The following is a 20857-nucleotide window of genomic DNA, read 5'->3' on the forward strand; positions in this document are numbered from 1 at the left end:
AGAGCAGACAGCTTACAGGCAGAGTCCACGCTGGGACACAGCAGTGGGGAAAGGTAAATTCTCCCCTCCCTTCCTTCCCTCAGGGGTCTAGCCAGGGGTCAAGACCACTTCTGCTGATTAGAGGGCAGCCCCCTGACACCACGACCGTAAGGGCCAAATCTGCTCCCCCTTTGCACTGGCACAAACCCAGAGTAATTCCATTGACTCTGGATTTGGAAAGTGGATGTTCACAGGTGTAACCCATAGCTGAATTGGACTCTAATTGGTGCTTATATCAGCAGCAAATCTGGGGGAATCTCCTTACATCCTGCACATCTGTGAGGGTTGCCCTCGATTCCTCTGGTAGCATGAGGTGTTTCCTTGCCCTGGATATTAATCCCTGTTGCAGAAGTCACACGGTTCTGTCACTCGCTGAGCAGGAAGTGCTCTGCACCGCCCCTGACAGAGCGGCTCCTTCCCAAGGTACATTGCCCGCCTCCCCCCCCCCAGGGCCCCTCAGCATGAATAAGGGGAGGTGCAGGCAACTAGAATGCCACAATTGGCATGCAGAGGAAGGTCACCTATCACCCTTCAGGGGGTGCTGTTGACTCTCCCGGCAGGCTGGTCCTCGCCGCGGGCTGGGGCAGAAGGGAAACCCCTGGCCCTGCCCCTCCTTGCCCCCTTGGGGTATTGTGCACCTCTAGGCTTGTTGTGCAGAGGGTGCGATTGTGCCAGGCCCTTACATTGGTTGCACACGGGAGGAAAGTTTCTTGTGCTCTCCTTCCTCATGTTAACCCACATAAGGGCCAGGAACAATTGGTGCCATAAATAGCCCAGATAAGAAGGTGGGGGGGGGGACGGGGTCAGGAGAGAACTTCTGCTTCCAAGGAGGGAAAACAGGGCAGGTGTGCAATGTATTAGGTGGTTAGAGCATAGGACTGCGGGGTCAGGGCTGCTCGGTCCTATTCCCAGCTCCAGGAACCTGTGCAGCGTAATGGTTAAAGCAGAGGATGGAGAATCAGACGCCTGGGTTCTGTGGCTGATTCTGCCATTGAATCACCTTTCTGTAGCTCAGTTTCTCCTTTTGTAAAAACTGAGGAAATAATACTGCTCTGCCTCAGAAGGAGGAACCGTGAGGTTTGATGAATGAATGTTTGCAAAGCCCTTTGAGGCCCACTCAGATGAGAGGAGCTCTCCACGTTCAGTTCATTGTTGGCACAGTTCGCTTTGTAGATGTCTGGGAAAGGTTTTGCTTCTGCGTGTTTCCATTTTCCCTGTTGAATTTCTCAGTGCTGGCTTGTTGGAGTGCACTGCACCTCATTAAACTGATTGTCACTGGAATATCAAACCTCACAGTATTTCTGCCGGAAAAAAACGTGTGTTCATCCTTATATGATTCTGCCAGGTTTTTCACTGATGTTTGCCCCGCCAGGTGTTTCTGCTGCCCAGCCATTGTCAAGCTTCTAGGAAATGTAGTTGACAAAGAGTTGGTGAAGTGTAACCAGCCTGCACACCTTTAATTTGAAGCCTTTATTTTATTATTCATAACTGCATAAATGCAGGGAAAGCAGCATCAGGCCATGTGCAAAAATTGGGCTCCTTACCTTAAGATGTGTAGAAGAGAAAAATATTTATGAATACTATGGACTAGATCCTCACCTGGTGTAAATCCAGGTAGCTCTATTAATTTTATACTTTAGCTGAGGATTTGGCCTATTATAATAGGATCAATTTTTTGTTAATTCTTCTCTGTTTGCTGCACCTGAGATATGAAAACAACATTGGGCCCAATTCTCATTCACACTAAGACCTTTTCACATATCACTGAGGCACATAACAATTGGCGGCAGATCCTTAGCTGGTCTAAAGTACCATTGAAATCAGTGGAGCTATGACAATTTATTAACCGGAGATTTGTCCCCTGGACCCAATCTCTGCTAGCAGGGCTGCTGGTTAGTGCTTAGGATGATTCTCTTCCCTTGGTGTTGTCCTAGGTCATCAAAATCAACCCAACAAAACACATGTGACAGGAGCTGAAGTGTTCTTCTCCCCAGCCTGACTTTTCATTCTCCGGTTGCTGGTCACTTTTGGAAGCCCTCTGGCTATAATGAGTTCTAGGGGAGAAGTGAAAGGACAGACTAACGAAGGGCCTTCGGAGTACTTTACTCTCTTCTCTTTTGTTCTGATGTTAGTATCAGAGTCATCATTCACATGGTCAGACACAAAATCAGAAATGAAGTGGTTTAGGAGATTATGCCTGGAGCAAATCCTGCCATCATAATCTTACCTGTAATCTGCAAGAGTCTCCCATTTTACCTCCCTTCTATTTTAACCCTGAACTCTGGATGCCCCAGTTGGGATCCCATCACCGGCTGTTCCTCATTGGCTGGATTAGGATTTGCTGCATACTTAAATGTCAGGTCCTTGTTTGAAGAGGGTTTTGCAAGTTTAAATTCACTTTAGGAAGTGTGAAACTCTCTCTGGAGGGGTGCCTTTTTGCAGCTCTGTGACCCGTGACAGTGAACTAGAAAAATCTTGTGCTTGGGTGTTTGGGTTCTCTAATTAGTGTAACTCCTGTGACATCAGCTGATTTTGAAACTTAAAGGCAAAAAGTAAAATTGAAAAAAAAAAGAAAAAAAGCCAACCAAACCCCCAACAACCGAGAAGAAGAAGTCTATAAAATTTCCATTGTTCCTGAAAAACGTGACCATCTCTTTGTGTGGAAATGGGGAACATGGATGGGAAATCCGTGGAAGAACTGAGTGCCACCGAGTGCCACCAATGGTACAAGAAGTTCATGACGGAGTGTCCCTCGGGTCAGCTCACCCTGCATGAGTTCAAGCAGTTTTTTGGTTTGAAAAATCTGAGTCCAGCATCAAACAAATACATTGAGCAAATGTTTGAGACATTTGACTTTAATAAGGTAAATATTACCATCTCTATTTAATATGTATGTATCTGTGTGTATGTGTTTGTTTGTGTGTATGTATATATATATATTTGTATTATCAGAGTACCTATGGAACCCTAGTCATATATATATAAAATAATATATAAATATGGCCTGTCTTTCCATTGCCTTACATGTTATGTAGTCCTTTACACCCATGTAAAGGGCCAAGTGTGTGTAAAACACTATCAAATCCAAATTCTCCACTCTCCAAAACCAGTTTTGGTAGCATTTTACACCTACTTTGCACTCATATTGCACAGGTCTACATGTCTGCACAATTTGCAAGATGGTGGAGAATCAAGTTCATATAAATATATTTATGTGAAAGTATTTGACATGAATGTCCCGAATGAGTCTGTTATATGAATGCAGGTAAAAGAAAAGGGAATCTTTCCAAAACAAATATTCTATTGTTTTTAGTTTTAAGTTATTTGAGTTGTTGGTATTTCTCTTTAATACAACTTTAAAAGAATTATTTTATCTGATGGTTTCTAATCCCTGTAAATTAATCCCACACTGTCTAGTGTCACGGCAGTAAAAAGAAATTGAGTCAAATGTGCCACATTCATTTGAGTGAGCAACAGGAAGGTCCACATCCACTCAGTATGGCATGTTCCATGGCTTAGGGCAAAGATGAAGTGTATTTATGGTTGATTTCTATGTTTATTATCGTTGGATTTGTTTTATTATATAGCTGTGTTTTTCTTGTGCTGGGCTTCTCTTTTTACAGCTTTTTAAAATGTCTAATTACTTGCTCCTGCCAAATCCGTTCATGATTGTCACAAGGTGCTGTTAAGAACAAAAGCACCAAATGACTCATTGAGGCTTCAGGTAGAGCAATTGCTACCAATGGATGCTGTGCTTTGTAGTAGGAACCAATCTTGCTCCCATTGAAATCAGTTCCTAAATGTCCACTGACTTCAAAGGGAGAAAGACCTGATCTTTAAGATGATTTTTTAACGGTGAACTTTATGGGCCTGATCCAAAGCCCATTCAAGTCAGGCCGTATTTGGAGAACATTTGTTATTATCCAGAATCACTTCCTTGGCTGCCATATCTGCATCCCAGTGATGGCTGAAAGATCCCTTGATATTCAGGCCCTGAGTCATTACTGCATGGCCAGTGTTATGCTGACACAAGTTCATTGGCTTCAGAGAAGTTACACCCACATAATTCTATGAGTAAAGCAGGAGTGAATCAGGCCCATCAACTTGTAAGGAGCTTTCAGCAGGAAAGGAAAGGAAAAGAATTGCTATCTAGGCATAACTAACTAGTCTCTGTTACACCAATGTAAATCCGGAAGTGACATCAATAGAGTGATTCTGGATTTGCCTGTCTTAAAGGTGTTTACTGATGCCCATCACCACAGTATCTATTCACCTTCCATATAGAACGGATTGGCAGTGGTGGAGGCCCTGGTGGTTCTTCTCCCTTTTCAGGATAAGAAAGCTGTGCGTAAGGTAGCTTTATTTATTTAAGAGGGTTTATTTGGGTCTAATTGACTGCGTAATGGCATGGCCCTATCAATCGTTGGCTTTCTGTTTATCTATCAGACCTGAAGATGACCTCTGTGTAAGTTCAAAAGCTTGTCTCTCTCATCAGCAGAAGTTGGTCCAATAAAAGATATTACCTCACCGACCTTGTCTGTCTTACAAACTGCCATTCATAACATCCATCACCCTTTGTCTGAGGTTTCATTTCATCCAAATAGTTTGTGTCTAAAATTCAACCCAGTGCAGAAGACGTGAGTTCTGCCCTCTGCTGAAATCCTTGACCTCGGGGTTAACTGAGATTTAAGTAACAGAGGGTCCTGTGGCACCTTTAAGACTAACAGAAGTATTGGGAGCATAAGCTTTAGTGGGTAAGAACCTCACTTCTTCAGATGCAAGTAAAAGGAGTGAGGTTCTTACCCACGAAAGCTTATGCTCCCAATACTTCTGTTAGTCTTAAAGATGCCACAGAACCCTCTGTTGCTTTTTACAGATTCATACTAACACAGCTACCCCTCTGATACTTGAGATTTAAGTGTCACCTAAGCCTTGTGCAGGCCGTCTGGTCAGGAATGAATTTCACCCACACAGAAAGCTCTCAGTAGGTGAAATACAGGAGATTACTCTCCAGCCTGCATAGAATGGGACCCCTGCAGAGCTGTCTGTTGAAAAGTGTGTTGAACTCCAAGGTGGGAAGAAGCATCTTTGGAGCCTCCTTGCACCTTACAGGAGCATGACTGCCATTCAGTACCTGCCCACAGTCCTCTGGAGCCCTTTGACCCCGGCAGCTCCTCATGCCATTCTTCTCTGCAATATTATTTTTACCCAAACCCAAATGATCACAGCTGCTGCAAGAAACTTTGGGAATCTGGCCACATTAACAAAATGTTAAGCCCCAGTCCAGCAAAAACTTCATACCAGGTGTAGTGCTTGCTGCCCTGAGCAGTCCCACTAACGAGTTATTGTCTGACTTGAGTGGGGATGATTCAGCATCGTTAGCACTAAGCCCACTAGTATGTATCTGTAAAATAGCAAAGGCATTGACCTTAGGAGAATTCTGCTGCCAGTTAAATCAGTAGAAATCTATTGGCGTGAATGGAATTACTCCAGATTTACACTGGCGTAAACGAGAACAGAATTTGGCCCTTGTTTTCATATCTCTCTGCAAAGTACCGACCAAGCTGCTGGCACAATGAAATTAAAGCTGGTGCCAGTCAAAAAAAATGTCCTGCCCAGCAGGAATGTGGTTTGCTTAGAAAAAGACAAACTGAGAATGAGACACTTGACTTCCTTAAACATTCAGTAGCACTCGTGGTTTTGAAACAACCCCCCCAGTCCCTGCTAAATTAAAAATTAAGGCCGAAATTTGCGCACTCAAAAAAAAGTCTCGATTTAGGATCTTAATTCCCATTGAGAATCAATGTGATTTAGGTTCTTAAATTGCTTAAAGGACTTGAAAATATTAGCAAAAGTCATTATGCCAGTATTTACATTGGTGTTCTAAGGGATCTCATGTTTGAATGTACACCTGACTAATGAATCAATGCACAGGAAATCCACGGTGGTAATTGGCTTAGCAGCTATTTATACCTAATCTGATTTTTGTGACTGTGGAATAAAGCAGATGATCTGTTCTTTAACTGGGCCCCTCAAGCAGTGGGCTGATTCCATGACAGTACATGGCCCATACTTCCCGAGGAATTACCATCGCTTTGTACAATGCGCCATTTTTCACTTGAAATATGTTTGGGAGTATGCATTGCAGAAATTTAAGAAGTTGTGAATGTCAGAGATCAATACCTAGAGCCAGGACGGTGACTAGCAAGCTCCCTCCTGCATAACACTGCGGCAAATACACCTCAGTCCTACCTGTAACTTCCCCTGAACTAAGCCTCTCCTGCTGAATGCACCCAACTGTAGCGTGTGGGGCAAATGTAACTAAACAGAAAAATGAGGCTAAAACCCCTTTTCCATTGTGGCCTGACCAAGTGTGAACCCAGGTTTCCAGAGGGAAAAGATTACAGTGCAAGACCCCATTCTACATGCTCTTTGTGAATTCTCTTCTCCCCTTGACGTCTGCATGCAAATCCCATTAGCAGTGAAAAGAATTACATATGCACATGGATGGGATGGCGTTGGGTAACCCATCAGATTTCATCTGGATAAGCCTGTTCCTCTTTGCTTCCTGAGATATAATTGTATTGCATAAAGAGATTCCCATAGCACAGAATAGCTCTCTAGGTTTAATTAACCTCTAAGCCCAGCAGATACTCTGAGATCTTGTTGATTATTAACTCATTGTGCATCTGCAAATTTTAAAATGACCACTTTGGGGATTGGAGGTGTTTGGGGCAACTAAAACTAACTGCTGCTTGCATTCAAAATGCCCTGGAGAGAGGGCGAAAGCCTTCATCTCTGCTAGTTTCACATAGAGCAGTTGAACTCTAGGTCCTTATGTCTGTTTGGTTTGCATATTTATTCAAATTTGGAAAATGCAGCACGACACAGAAAACCTTATCCAGAGCAGATGCAATTCACCCCTGTGCAGGGGGGACAGGCACAAGGCATATGCACCAATTAAGCCTGCAAAATAGGTCTTTGAGTGGAACTTAAGTGTTACATAAGAACAGCCATACTGGGTCAGACCAAGGTCCATCTAGCCCAGTATCCTGTCTACCGACAGTGGCCAATGCCAGGTGCCCCAGAGGGAGTGAACCTACCAGGTAATGATCAAGTGATCTCTCTCCTGCCATCCATCTCCACCCTCTGACAAACAAACAGAGTCTAGGGACTCTGTGTTGCCGATTCCCTGTGGTGGCCCTGGCACAGGGGTGAATGTCCCCCTGAGAGCCCTTGTTTTGCTGAAATGCAGAAGAAATCTTTGAAGTAAGGAATGGAGAGCTCATGCTGCCTTACTTTTTTTTAAACCCCTCCCAAATTAGGGCTTCTCTATCAAAAATAGTACCCTGCACTTTTGAGGTTCAGGTTCCATTTGCTCCAGCAAAACTTGAGTTTGGCTTTTGTTTTGTTGTGTCTCCCTGGGTACCAGGCAAGAATGAATTACCAGCATGACTCTTGATTGTTTGAACAGCCTGGGCTTCCATTTGCAATAGTTAAAAATACATGAACTTAATTAAAGTTGAAAAATAAATGTTTAAATTAAGGAAAGAAATGTTTTCCCAAACGACACACAACTGGGTTTCCCAATTCCCATCACTGCTATTGGAGAGACATCACTACAGTTTGTTGTATAATAATATTTATTAGTAGTATTTATTAATAATGTAATAATTCATCTGAACGTAGTTAGGTTTTTTTCACCAAATGATTTGGTTAAATGGGAAGGATAGTCTAATGGTTATGATCTTCTCATCAGCCATTAGAGACCTGAGTTCAATTCTCTACGCCACCCCAGACTTGGGTAAGTCATTAGTCTGTCAGTGCTCAGTTCCCCATCTGTAGAATGGGGATAATCACACCACCAGACCTCACAGAGGGGTTATGAGGATAAATATATGAAAGATTGTGAGGTGCTCAGATAGTACAGTGATGGGGGCCAGATAAGTACCAGCAATTTCAAAGTGCTTTTACACTTATTGGACCAGATCCTCAGTAGGTATAAATTAGCATCATTTATTGACTTCACAGGAACTACAGCCAATTTACACCAGTTTAGGATCTGGCCCAGTAGTTAGAGGAAAGTAAGTAATATTATCCCAGTTTTATTACAGAAATGCAGTCAGCTGTTCCAAAAGATACCAGCCACAACCTTTAAAGCCAACTATCTGACTCATGCTCACCTCTGATGTAGCCCTGTTCTTGTGCTTTTTAGGATGGCTACATTGATTTTATGGAATACGTGGCAGCTCTGAGCCTGGTCTTGAAAGGAAAAGTGGAACAGAAGCTGAGATGGTATTTCAAGCTCTATGATGTGGATGGGAATGGCTGCATCGACAGAGGAGAATTATTGAATATCATTAAGGTGAGCAATTGCTGCTCTGCCTCTCTTTTCTTCCGCCAGTAACTGTGTTGCCATAGCACCTTGGATATCAGCCGCTAGACAAATGTACAGAGAGGGAAAGGCCACAAGAACGCATTCCCAAAGGAAGAACATTCCAAGCCAGAGAGATAATTGTGCTCAGTCAACTGGCAAATTTGCAAGCATTGGACAAATCTTTAGTCCACTCACAATACTGGGCTGAAGGACCTCCAGGCTCAGTTAGGCGCAAATTGGGAATTACAGCAGTGGCATTGTGCCAGTTGCTCTCCCCCACTGCTGTACTGATGGACTGGAATTCCCTTGCAGTCCAAGTCCTCAACCCTCGGCCTCCACACATCTCCCAGTTCTCACTTGCAGCACTCCCTTCTGCTTCAGACTGGGCTGTTTAAATACATCCATTTAAGACTAGGTTGAGACTAGCACTTTAACTGAACCTAAGGATTTGAATCAAGATTTCCAGAGGTCAAAGGTTTATGAATGATCCCAATGTGCCTCCGTAACTACTTAAGCTTTTAATACATTTAATGTATTTTAAATTGTTTTGAATCTTTTTTTTTTAAATGTACTTGTTATCCCTTTGAGAACCCAACCCATTGCATGAAAATTTGGTAATTTATGCTACACCCTTTTGCTACTCACTGCCCACAGATTCATAAATCTACACAACATGCTCATTAAATGTTCTCTGTGTCCTTCTTTGCCTCCAGGCTATTCGAGCCATTAACCGATGTAACGAAAAAATGACTGCTGAGGAATTCACAGACATGGTGTTTGATAAAATTGATATCAACGGAGATGGTAAGGAACTTTATATGCCAGAGAGAGCAGTGCTCTAACTTGAACCCGCTAACCCTAATTCTTCCTGCCAAGTTACTGCAAACTCCTGGAGTGCCCAGAAACAGAGCTGTCAAAAATGGATCTGAAAGCATATGGAAGGCCAGATCTTCAGCTGGTGTATATGACTGTTGCTCCATTGACATCAGTAAAGCTATGGCCATTTACATCAGCTGAGGATCTGAAGATCTGGCCAGAAAGCTGTAGGGTGCAAGGGGAAATCTAGCCCCCAATCCTTTTAAATTTTGTTCAAGGTCTCAGCAAACTAAGAAGAAACAGGTACCATCTAACCTGTCCATTTCGTCCTCTCCTGTTCACCCCTTGGCTGAACTCTAAGTGCTTACACATTTCCCATTCTTACTCATAGACTCATAAGGTTAGAAGGGACTGCAAGGGTCATCTAGTCTAACCCCCTCCCAAGATGCAGGATTTGTTGTGTCTAAACCATCTAAGACAGATGGCTCCAGCCTCCTTTTGGAAACTTTCAGTGACGGAGCTTCCATGACCTCCCTAGGCATCTGTTCTATTGTCCTACTGTTCTTACAGTTAGGAAGTTTTCCCTGAGATTTAATCTAAATCTGCTCTGCTGTAGCTTGAACCCATTGTCTCTTGTCCTGCCCTCTGTGGCAACAGAGAACAACTTTTCGTCATCTTTTTTATGGCAGCCTTTCAAGTATTTGAAGACTGCTATCATGTCCCCCCCCTTAATCTCCTCTTTTCCAAAGTAAACATATACCATTTCCTTCCGCCTTTGCTCATATGGCTTGTATTCCATCTCTTTGATCATCTTTGTCACTCACCTCTGGTTCCTTTCCAGTTTCTCTACATCCTTTCTATACATTGGTGACCAAAACTGGACACAATACTTCACATGAGGTCTAACCATCGGCTAATAGAGCAGTGTTATCATCTCTTGTGACTTGCATGCGAGGCCTCTGTTAATGCCAGGGCCGGCTCCAGGCACCAGCCTGGCAAGCAGGTGCTTGGGGCGGCCTCTCAGGAGAGGGGCGGCACGTCCAGGTATTCGGCGGCAATTCGGCGGACGGTCCCTCACTCCCTCTGGGAGCAAAGGACCTCCCGCCGAATTGCCACTGCAGATTGCAATCGCGATCGCGGCTCTTTTTTTTTTTTTTTTTTTGGCTGCTTGGGGCGGCCAAAACCCTGGAGCCAGCCCTGGTTAATGCAACCTAAAATTGAATTTTCTTATTTTGCAACACCATTGCACTGTTGACTCATGTTGAGGTTGTGATCCACCACAGCTCCCAGATCCTTCCCAGCTGTGCTGGTGCCAATCCAGTTATCCCCCATTTTGTATTTGTGCATTTGGTTTTTTGCCCCTAAGTGTAGCACCTTACATTTGTCTTTGCTGAATTTCATTTTGTTGTCTATAGTCCAGTTCTCCAATTTATTAAGATCCCTTTGAATTTTAGCTCTATCATCCAAAGTGTTTGCAGCTCCCCCCCAGCCTTGTGTCATCTGCAGATTTGAGAAGGATGCTCTCTATTCCTACATCCAGGTCATTAATAAAAATATTAAACAACATCAGACCCAGAACAGATCCCCGTGGAACTCACCTTGAGATCTCCTTCCAATCTAACATCATTCCATTAATAGTTACTCGTCGTTTGCGGTTGTTTAACCAATTTCATATCCACTTAATGGTAGTTCCACCAACCTCCCATTTCCCCAGCTGACTTATCAGAATGTCATGTGGGACTGTGTCAAAATGTTCTCTGCTTCTACCAATCCCTAGAGCTTAAACAGACCCCAAATTCTGCCTCATGAATCTGGCTTTATGTACAGGGCTTCTGTTTTGTGGGGGTTATTAATTTTATTGTTCAGGGTTTACTATTAGCAATTTTTGAGTTCTGTGTAGATGTCCAAAAATCGGGGCGGTTTCAGGGCTCTGAGAAGATTTTTTCAGGTACTTCCCAAATTTCTTGTCTAAAAACGATCTACTTAATTTTTTATAATATGTATAAAAATGACTTACGTGTTATTTTAAGATTTGTATCCTTGTTATAGAACCCCCTGGTTTAGTGTTTAGTGTGTTTGTTCCTCTGTGCGCTTTAATGTAGCACTGTTTCAAACAACAGTAAAACCTAAAATTCAAAACCTAAAATCAGAAGCCCTATTTAAACAGTTCCAAAATAAGCATGGGGGTGTAACATCAACATTTCAAGCTCTTGTCTTAGTGTTTGAATTTAGATGTCCATATTCCCAAGGGCCCAGAATCCACTAGGGGGATTAAGCAGAGGATGAGATTAAGAAAGAGGAAAATTTAGCTGAAATGTCAAGATAAACTTCTGGAGTGAGTTATGCACTCCGCTGGGGAAGAGTCTCCCAACAGGACTGGTAGAAACCCTTTGACTGGGGAGATTTAAAATGATACTGGAAACTTTTAGAGAACGGTCCTGGCAGGGAGATAGGCTCCTTTTTTTCTCTCTCTCTCCTTCAGTAAACAAATCCTGTTGGTTCCAGATTGTATTTCAAATGCTAGTTTTGATCGATAAGGCCTTAATGGTGTAGGACTTTGCCCCTCTCCTCATGACATACTGATACAGGTGCGATCAGAGGAACTCAAGCTGGACACCCCTCTTTCTAAAGGAGAGGGGGCTGGCCGTTGATCTGTGAGAGGCCTGCAGCTCTCAGACAGGCTTCCCCTCTGCTGATCAGAAATGGCCCTGTGGTCTACTGTCCTTTAGGGAAGACTGCAAGCTGCTTCTGTTGGCAGGGGCTGGGGAGGAGGTGGACTTTGAGAGCGATTGGAGCTGTGGAGAGGCATTTGAGGTTATGCAAGTAGTTTAATTTTATTTGGCAGGGGACCGAGAGCCTTGGTTAGGCCCTTTCTTATGTTGTATCTACATAATTCCTCTGGGCCTGATTCAAGGCCCATTGAAGTCAGCGTAAATGGGGGCAGGATTTAACAGAACCCTCTTTGCATGTGTTCCTGCAAACAGGCGAGCTCTCCTTGGAGGAGTTCATGGAGGGAGTACAGAAGGACGAGGTGCTCCTTGAAATCCTCACCCGGAGCTTGGACCTGACGCACATTGTCCGGATGATCCAGAATGATGGGAAGAACCCGCAGGGCTCGGAGCAGACGGAAGGGGCGGCTGAATAGAAAATTTTCAAAACGCTTTTATTTTTTATTGTCTAACATTATTAAAAAATTGGGGTGGGGGGTGGGGAAATTGGCGAGCTGTGCTACTGCCACTGTGATAAGAGCATCCTATGTTAGAATATCACCCTAGCAGGGGAATCAGGAGCTCCTCTAAACATGTCAAACCAATTGTGTACGCAGTGAATTGTGAGGCCAACACAGACCAGCAGTGACAAGAGCCTCTGGGCGTTGGGTGAGCGCTGCCTAGGGAGCAGATGCAACCACTGCTGCCTCTGTAAAAGGGAGGGATCAGACTTTAAAGAGAGTGAGCTGCCGAGCTGACTCATTGCTCTAGAATCAAATGATGCCAGGGACTTCCCGAATGGTGCCACCTGGGCCTATTGCCAGCTGGGTGCCTCTGAATATTGCTGCTCCCATGTAGGGAGAGAAGTGAAGAATGTGTTCCAGGAAGGCGAGAGCAGGATCACATAATACTTTCAGAAGGCGCATTGCTGAGTGACCACTGTGGAAATTCATCTCCGTGCAAGGGGCCCCACAAGGTCGTCACGCCACTTAAGGCTTAGGGTCAAAACCTGACTCCATTAAAGCCAAGTACAAAACCCTCTGATTTCAAAAGGAGCAGCACCTGGCTCTCAATGGGAGCTTAAACTCTGGGGGAAGCCTGATGTAAACACTGGGGAGGTGAAGTAGGAGTGCACAGGCACTCTGCCCGGGACCAATTTCCCACTCTGAGAGCAGAGTGGTAACCACAGCTATGTGACCTATATGGAAATCGGTATGTGAAAAACACAGGTAACCTTCCAAGGACTTTGCAGAGTCCAGTTCATAATGAACAGCTTTTCTGTCAGTCAAATCAGCATAGACTCCAGGGTTACTGTGGGAGTTCAAAGCAAATAGGCAATAAGGGTGCAATTTGGACCCACATAAAAAGGCTCCAGGCACCCCTTAAATCCTTAACACGTGTAAATGGCAATGTGGGCATCTGTGGACCCCCTGCGCTGTGGTCAGTTGCACCCTAGCTGAACAGAACACTTAAATTGCAAACCCCTCTCTGGTTAGGCACGTGTATGTGTGTGTATAGGGGGAAAAGGAACTAGGTCATACTTAGAGACATTTTAAAATATAGTAGTGATGATTTTTCTCTCTGAGCAGAAAAATCAAACACACACACATGCTCACAGAGAAGTCTCCCAAGTAAAATACACGACAGGAAAAATAAATCAGATATTTTTGATAGAATCATTTTTCTCCTTATTATGTCTTTGAAAGGAATGAGACGGAGCTTGTGGTAAACCGGAGGGTAAACAAATTGTATGGAGTGAAATGGGATCAACGAATCACTTCACAACTCAAATTATAGGGTGAAATTCAGGGCACTTGGGCACAGCTCGAATCCATCGGGAGCCCACAGAATAGACTGTAAGTGGTGCATGGGCCTTGTGCTCACTTTTCAACCATAGTGAAATCTGCCCAGCGTGACAATGTTCTGTGGAGGAAGAATTGACTCTAAGAGTGTCCAGGCTAATCTCTTTTCTTTGACCCACTATAACTTCCTGAAAGCGGGAATTCCAGAACAGCTGGAGAAATGATCTGGATCTTCTCCTTCCATATGTATTTTGAGACAGCTGCCCTTTGGTAGTAGCTCTGATGCTTGCAAGTAAGCAGACGAAGTCAATGGTTATGTCACTCATCCTTTGGTTTGAGGCTATCTTTAAACTAAAGGCAATGGAAGGTTAAAAAAACCAACATGAGCTAGAAAAAAAGATGTTGACTTTTCTTCTTTCCTTTAAAATGTTAAAAACATAAATGTGCCTTTTTACTAATGTCTGAACTATTCAAACACACATCTGCATGGCCCTGTTTCTCCATGAAGGAATTTGAAAGGGCAGCAATGGCAGTGACTTGAAAGGTAATGTCTTGTCATGTGTCTGCAGAAATATTCTTGCATGTCTCATCTGTACAGAAAGAACAATGTAGAGTGTCCACTCTTTGGTCTTTGGAATACTTTTCTAGTTAGCTATTGATCCCAATGAGCCAAATTTTTGGTTTCAGTTATTCTGGATTTACAGTACTAATTGGTCCAGCTAATGTAGGATTTGGATAGCTGTCAGAATCACTTTTCTAGGCGGGGGAAAGAGTTTTCATACATTTCGACCTCATTAATGCTTCTTATAACAAGTTTGGAGGGGGAAAAATCCAGAGGAATATAACATCTCTAGAGAATATGCAGCTAAGCCCCAACAAGGGTATAGCATAATATTTCCCCTGTAGAAAAGGGGAAAAAAACATTGTTGGCACAAAAAGAAAATGATTTGTGAAGACTGAAAATCTGTCCTCTAGTCTCCAGATGCTGTGTGGATCTTTGCACACGTGGCCTGGCCAAGCCTTTTTTTTCATTACTGTTTCTTGTGGCAAGGCTGAATTTAGAAATTTGTGAGTGAGGTGAGACCCATTGGTGTGCCTCTTTGCACATCAGTAGCCAGAAGACCCTTCCACTTCACAGTGCAGGTGCCTGAGCTCTGGGAATAAGCAAATGGGGGTTAGAGTGCTTTGAAATCAGTGGGAACTGCGGGTGTTCAACACCTCTGAAAACCAGACCACACCAGTTCTGTCTCTTTGCAAGCTCCAACTGTGGAAGGCTTGGTAGTGGGGCTGGGTTAAAACTTTATTTCAAGGCTTCTTCTTGCCTTCCTGCTTTTTTATAGCACAAGCATGTTTACTCTTGCTACTGTCAAACTGCCGTGACTTGTTTGTTGGGGAATCAGAATGGAACAAATCATCCCACTTTTATATAGAGCCCAGTCTACTAGTTACTCACACAGGTTCAGGCACCAAACAAAAGGTCCAATGGGAAATGGAAAGTGACCTAGTTTAACACTTTAAGTAGGATTTGCTTTTATAATTTCCTTTTCCAACCCAGAGATTAGCCACCTCCATGGATAAGTTTGTGCTGGAGGAATATTGGTCACTAATCTGTGGGCTGGTGGGTACACTATTTCATTTTCCATTATACCTTTTAGCAATAGCACATTTTTCATACAATGGGCCTATTGGGTTCTGGGGAGGTGGGCAGGTGCAAGTTAAGGACCCTCCCCTAGCCTGTGGGGAGGATGCACTGAGCCCGGGAACTCAAATAATTACAGTGGGCATCAGAAAATATAACAAAGACAGGTGTGAAGGTCAAAGGGTCAAAACAAGGGAACCTACAATGGTCGTGGAATGTCTAGTTCAAAGGAATCCATGGCTAGAGATGGGCCAAATACAATGTTCAAACTGCGAACTCCTTCCAAACACTAGGGCATTCAGGCAACAAGTAGAACCAAACATCTTTCCCTGTAAGGTTGAGTCCCTGCCCTTCTTAGAAACCATTTCCCACTTTTGCAGAAAGAGACCTGGGGAGCGCAATGGTGTGCTAATTATCTAATGCAATGACCTCTCTCTGCCTCTATTGCCAGGACAGATGTAACATCTTAGCTGCCCCCAGTATCCACCATACACATAGGAAAGGTTGGTAATTAATGGTTAACCAACCCCTTCTCTGGAGCAGCTGAATAGGGCTGGCCATTCATCATCTGCTCATCTCTCTGTTATGTGCTCACGGGGCCGAGAGTTTCTTCATCCCACAGCAGCAACTAACGCACAAGTGACTAGGCAGCACTGCACACTGGAAGCAATTATTTTCCCCCACATTCAATGTCTTGTTATTTAGCACTGGCTGTTTCTGAGGTATAAGCAGTTTTCTGCTTTTTCTGGTTTTTGCATGCATTTGGCTGCATTTTACCTGTTAAGTTTTATACTTCTGATTCTATAGTGTAATTAAAGAACAAAGTAAAGATGGTATTTTATAAAATTATTTCACTTGTGGATTTTTATTTTAGTTTTTAACGTTTCTATTCCTAGCAGGATATGTTAATTCCCTGGTACACATCAAAAGCAATTCCATTCAGGGAACGAGAGCAACGCTACAGCTTAAAATGGTACCAGAGAAGAGAGGCCTGGGGTTTTCAGACTCAAGATGGGCCAGATTCTGCTCCTACATTCACTGACTCCCATGTAACTTCAGGGCTAGCTGACTGTACTGATGTTGTTCTGGCTTCAGAAGGGCTCACCCAGTCTGGCTTCAGGTGCTCCCATTCCTCAGTTTCCCTTCCGCTACAGTTAATAAAATTTCACCCTGCAGGCATTTTCCCAGTAACCCTCTGTTTCTGGAGTCCGACTTATACAAAGCTCAAGACAGCTCAAGTTTTCCACCCACTCTCCTACTGGCTAGCAGCCTTTGGTACAGGATTCCTCGCCCTGTCTCTGCTGAGGCTTTCTAGCTGGTTGCTGTGCTTTGCAAGCCTTCTGCCTGGGAACTAAAGAGCATCTCCCACCTGTTTTCTCTGCATGAAACAGTTCACACAACCTTACTACTCCTTTACATCTTTCCTCTGATTAGTCTTCGGTTGCATTTATATGCTCCAGCAGGCCTGGTTCCTAATCACGTGCTCCCATCACATGGTCATTGGACTGAGGTGAAGTAGTCACAGGTGAGGCTGAACTCAGAACTCTGGTAAAAAGACAGTTCACGCAGTGACACAGCCTTTATACAGGCGTAATTGAGAGCAGAATTTTGCTTTATTGTAAGATGCTGAATGATCTATTTCTCTGGCATATAGATTCCCATATGAGCTCTGTGGGTAAAATTTGCTGTGGGGCAGGGGACCCGTAAAAGATTTATGGATCACTTAAACCCTCAAAATAGAATTTATGCTGGACTTAAGTGCTGCATGGACCTTGTGCCGGGCCTCCACCCAAGGATGAAATTCACCCCCATATGCATTTGAAAATTGACCTTTATTTCCTCCATACTCTCAATTGTGAAGGAAGCTGCAGTGTTTCCTATAAAAACCTTGACAGGCCCAAGTTCTGTTTAATCAGAAACTTCTAAAGGCTAAGCTGTCCTAAAGGCTAATGCAAAAAAAAAAAAAAAAAAAAAAACCTGGCTCGGTGAATCTGAGGGTAGATGTGTGCCAATTGTCGGAGAAAAACAGAGTTCTCACTATTTGTTTAGGTACAGCAAGTCAGATGCTTTATTAACTCTCACAATTGCGCAGAGGGAGAGAGCTAAGCAGGTCTCTCAACAGGTAAACAATTACAGCAAGCATTTATACCTTTTGTTACAGACAATAATGAGCAACAGTTGCATTTTGTTTATACATAGGTCATTCTGATATCTTGTTTTGCTCACTAATGTAGACTCTTAGTCTACATTCCATATTATCTACAGAAGGTCGCAGCAACTTCTCACACAGTTCTTTCCCACTTGCCTCACACATTCCTTGCTTCTACAAATCTTGCGTTATTAGGGTTACAGTTAGCCTAACTCTTGCTAACGAACTGTCATGCATTGCATCCCCTTCCTGTCAGTTCTTTCTCTGCTTCCACACTATCAAACCCTTCCCTCCTTGCCGCAGATGCTGCTTTCCAAAATCTCTGACAGCAAATTAAAAAGAAAGAAAAACAGCCCTGAGAATCTCTTTGCCCCAGCTCATGAATAATTTAATAAACAGCAAAAGGGCAGCAACCACCTCAGGATTGTTCAGGTGCCCGCTGTCTTTGTTTACTTACTATTAATTTATGTTTTATTAGCATTTCTGGTAGACCAGCTGATGCTGTAACCCCAGTTGCTTATGAGCACTAGAGAAGCTTTCTTCCAACAATTAGTTTAATAAGAACAAATTAATAAAATACAAACTGGTCAGAGTGGTGGGCAAAACACATGAGCCAGTGGACTGGGGCTTACTGGATCTCAGTTCAGTTCTCTACCTGTTCACTATGACCCAGGGCAAGTTCCTTAGGGCTAGATTTTAAAGGTATTTAGGCACCTAAAGATGCAGATACATGCCTAGTGGGCTTTTCAAATGTGCCTAGGTGCTTATTTCAATGGGAGTTAGGGGCCTCAGTTCCCCATCTATAAATTGGGGATAATATCCCCTTTCTCCCACCTTTGTCTGTCCTCACTGTTTCAAGTATCAAGCTCTTCCCAGCAATGGCTGTCTCTTACAATGTGTTTGAACATTCTGGGCATAGATCTCAGCTAGGACCCCTATATGCTATCGTATTTCAGATAATAATGTGTTTCCCGCAGTAGTGGATTCCTACAGTAGAGCAATCATGCCACCATCTGACGGCTGTCAGGATCACTTGAATTGCCTGCTGCTGAAACCTTTCCAAAACTATCCCCCACCCCCGCACATGCTGTGAGGTCATATGGATTATGTATCACCACTTGAGCTATCTAGGAGATAGAACCACATTGCAAAAGCGCCCTGATTGCAAACAAAGCAACTTTTAATCCTTGAAGTAATAATGTTATTTTATATTTATGGAGCACATCTGTCATATAGGAATAGATTCATTAGTTGTTTTGGCTCTTCATCCAGGAAACTGGGAATAATTCTTTCTTGGCTGAATCCTCACCCTCTTCTCCCATTTTCTCTCAGCCCTTTAAAAAATGACAACAAATACATTTTGCATCCTTTGAAATCAAGAAAATAATCTCTCTCTCATTGAAAGTGAATCTGGGTAACACTGGAGATCAGAATCTGTTTCCTTCCACCACCACCCTGTCTAATTTACATCACTTTCATAATTCTAGCAAGGGGCCTTGAGTCAATTATAGCCATGCTGAAAGTAGTGAGAGACCCCACCCAGGAGAGCAGGAAGGAGATTAAGCAAGGAGTCCTTGCTTCATTTGTACCGCTGCTTCCATTGTTTAGTGCTGCAGAAGAGTGAAGAACAATTGCAAAAGGAATCCAGAATAAATAAATAAAGGTTCAATGCACTCAAGCTGCAAACATGCCTTCTTTTACACCCGGTTACTTTATGGTGATACAGAAGATAGAAACTGACATAAAACAGATTGAATAGTTCTCTCTCTCTATTACCACTTCGCTATGTGTAGGCGCTTGATTGCAGTATTGCCAACTCCACACGTTCCAACATCATGAGTCAGGGCCTAAAATGTCATGAAATTGGCTTAAATATTATTAATTTAAATATATATATATATATTTTGAGGGCTTTTTATTTCCCTGCTGGATTCTGAGCCTTTCAGGTGAACCTGCTTCATATTTTCCAGATTTTCTCCACAGTTATGAGGGCTAGAAACTTACATTTTTTTAAATGAAAGCTGAGGTTCTCACATTATTACAGCGTTTTAAGAAAAAGATCAAATATCCTGGCACTTACAAAAAAAAATTACAGAGTTGGAAGCACAGGGATTTTCCATGGTGCACAGGAGGCTACCCACCAGTGTTGCAACAAGATATTTGTGAGTGGAGGATACACGTGGGTGTAAGTGAGGTTAAGACCTTGACATAGTCCTCCCCTCAGAGCAGGACTGAATCTCTGGCCCCTACTGTGCTCACTTCCTACCTCTCAAGACTGTGGGCCTGTGGACAGAGAATGGGCGTGTCAGAATAGACATGGATTTACATGCAGTCCTAGCCCTAATAACAGCTTGCTTTCTGCTCAAGTCTCATGCTTGCTTCCAGGCAGGGATCATATTGTGCCCATCCAGCAGTGCATTCATTAATGCAGAACTGGGTTCCCTCATCTTGCTAATACGCACAGCAATCTGCAACTGGAGGCAAATCCTCAAGGTGGGGTAAACTGTCATAGCTTCATTGATTTTCATTGACAGTTTACATTCGTTGAGGACCTGAACCTCTGCACTGTGCAGAACCAAGCCCCCTTAAGATCTGGATCTGATCCGGAATCAGGGGTTGTGTTGGGGCCCATCTCTCTTTCAAAGCAGAGACAATTCCTGAACAATGCTCAGTAATGTTCCTGGAAAATCTATCTGTGCAGAGTACTTCAGAGCCAGGGCCGGCTCCAGGCACCAGCTTGCCAAGCAGGGGCTTGGGGCGGCCACTCCGGAGAGGGGTGGCAGGTCCAACTATTCGGCGGCAATTCGGCAGACGGTCCCTCACTCCCGCTCGGAGCGAAGGACCTCCCGCCGAATTGCCGCCGCAGATCGCGATCGCGGCTTTTTTTTTTTTTTTTTTTTTGCGCCGCTCGGGGCGGCAAAAACCCTGGAGCCGGCCCTGTTCAGAGCAAGATAACTCTTCCCGGCTACTATTCTCTGTCGCATCTCCCACACAGCCTATCTCCGCAGCAGCAAAGACTTCAGCTTTCTAACCTCATTATTTCACCTTCAGGTCTGGCTAACTTTGGTGAACATCAAGAATGGGAGCAAACGCTGATCAGCTCAGAGAATCAGATGGTATTTGTCTTTAGCAAGCCTCAATACCCATCCTCCAATTTCCCAATTTAGGCCAATGAGAAATCGGATCAGGCAAATCCAATTTCAGCTAGGCAGTAAGTCTGGAAAATGGATGAACACAGTATTTGACAGCAAGAGCCAACCCAGGGGTCAAACTGAGTTTGAGAGGAGATCAAAGCATTTAGTGCTTATAGACTTAGCAGGGGGACTA

The 20857-nt window shown here is 43.6% G+C and overlaps 1 protein-coding gene across 1 annotated transcript; it reads left to right on the forward strand.

Annotated features, from left to right (window-relative positions):
• Positions 1-849: 849 nt before the first annotated feature.
• On the forward strand, positions 850-16230 carry GUCA1A (guanylate cyclase activator 1A). The gene is made up of 4 exons (XM_024108356.3): positions 850-2902; positions 8255-8404; positions 9130-9220; positions 12217-16230. Exons 1-4 carry the CDS (start codon positions 2705-2707, stop codon positions 12375-12377), a joined length of 600 nt encoding a protein of 199 aa, XP_023964124.1. The 5' UTR covers positions 850-2704; the 3' UTR covers positions 12378-16230.
• Positions 16231-20857: the final 4627 nt, after the last annotated feature.

This window comes from Chrysemys picta, chromosome 4 (genome assembly GCF_011386835.1).
Source record: "Chrysemys picta bellii isolate R12L10 chromosome 4, ASM1138683v2, whole genome shotgun sequence".
In the NCBI taxonomy this organism is placed as follows: Eukaryota; Metazoa; Chordata; order Testudines; family Emydidae; genus Chrysemys; species Chrysemys picta.

What these genes read in the sequence shown, in the direction of transcription:
- GUCA1A (XM_024108356.3), top strand. Translation starts at nt 2,705, where the DNA reads ATGGGGAACATGGATGGGAAATCCGTGGAAGAACTGAGTGCCACCGAG. An exon ending in AGACATTTGACTTTAATAAG is followed by an intron (nt 2,903 to 8,254) that starts GTAAATATTACC and finishes TGTGCTTTTTAG; the next exon opens with GATGGCTACATTGATTTTAT. An exon ending in AATTGATATCAACGGAGATG is followed by an intron (nt 9,221 to 12,216) that starts GTAAGGAACTTT and finishes TCCTGCAAACAG; the next exon opens with GCGAGCTCTCCTTGGAGGAG.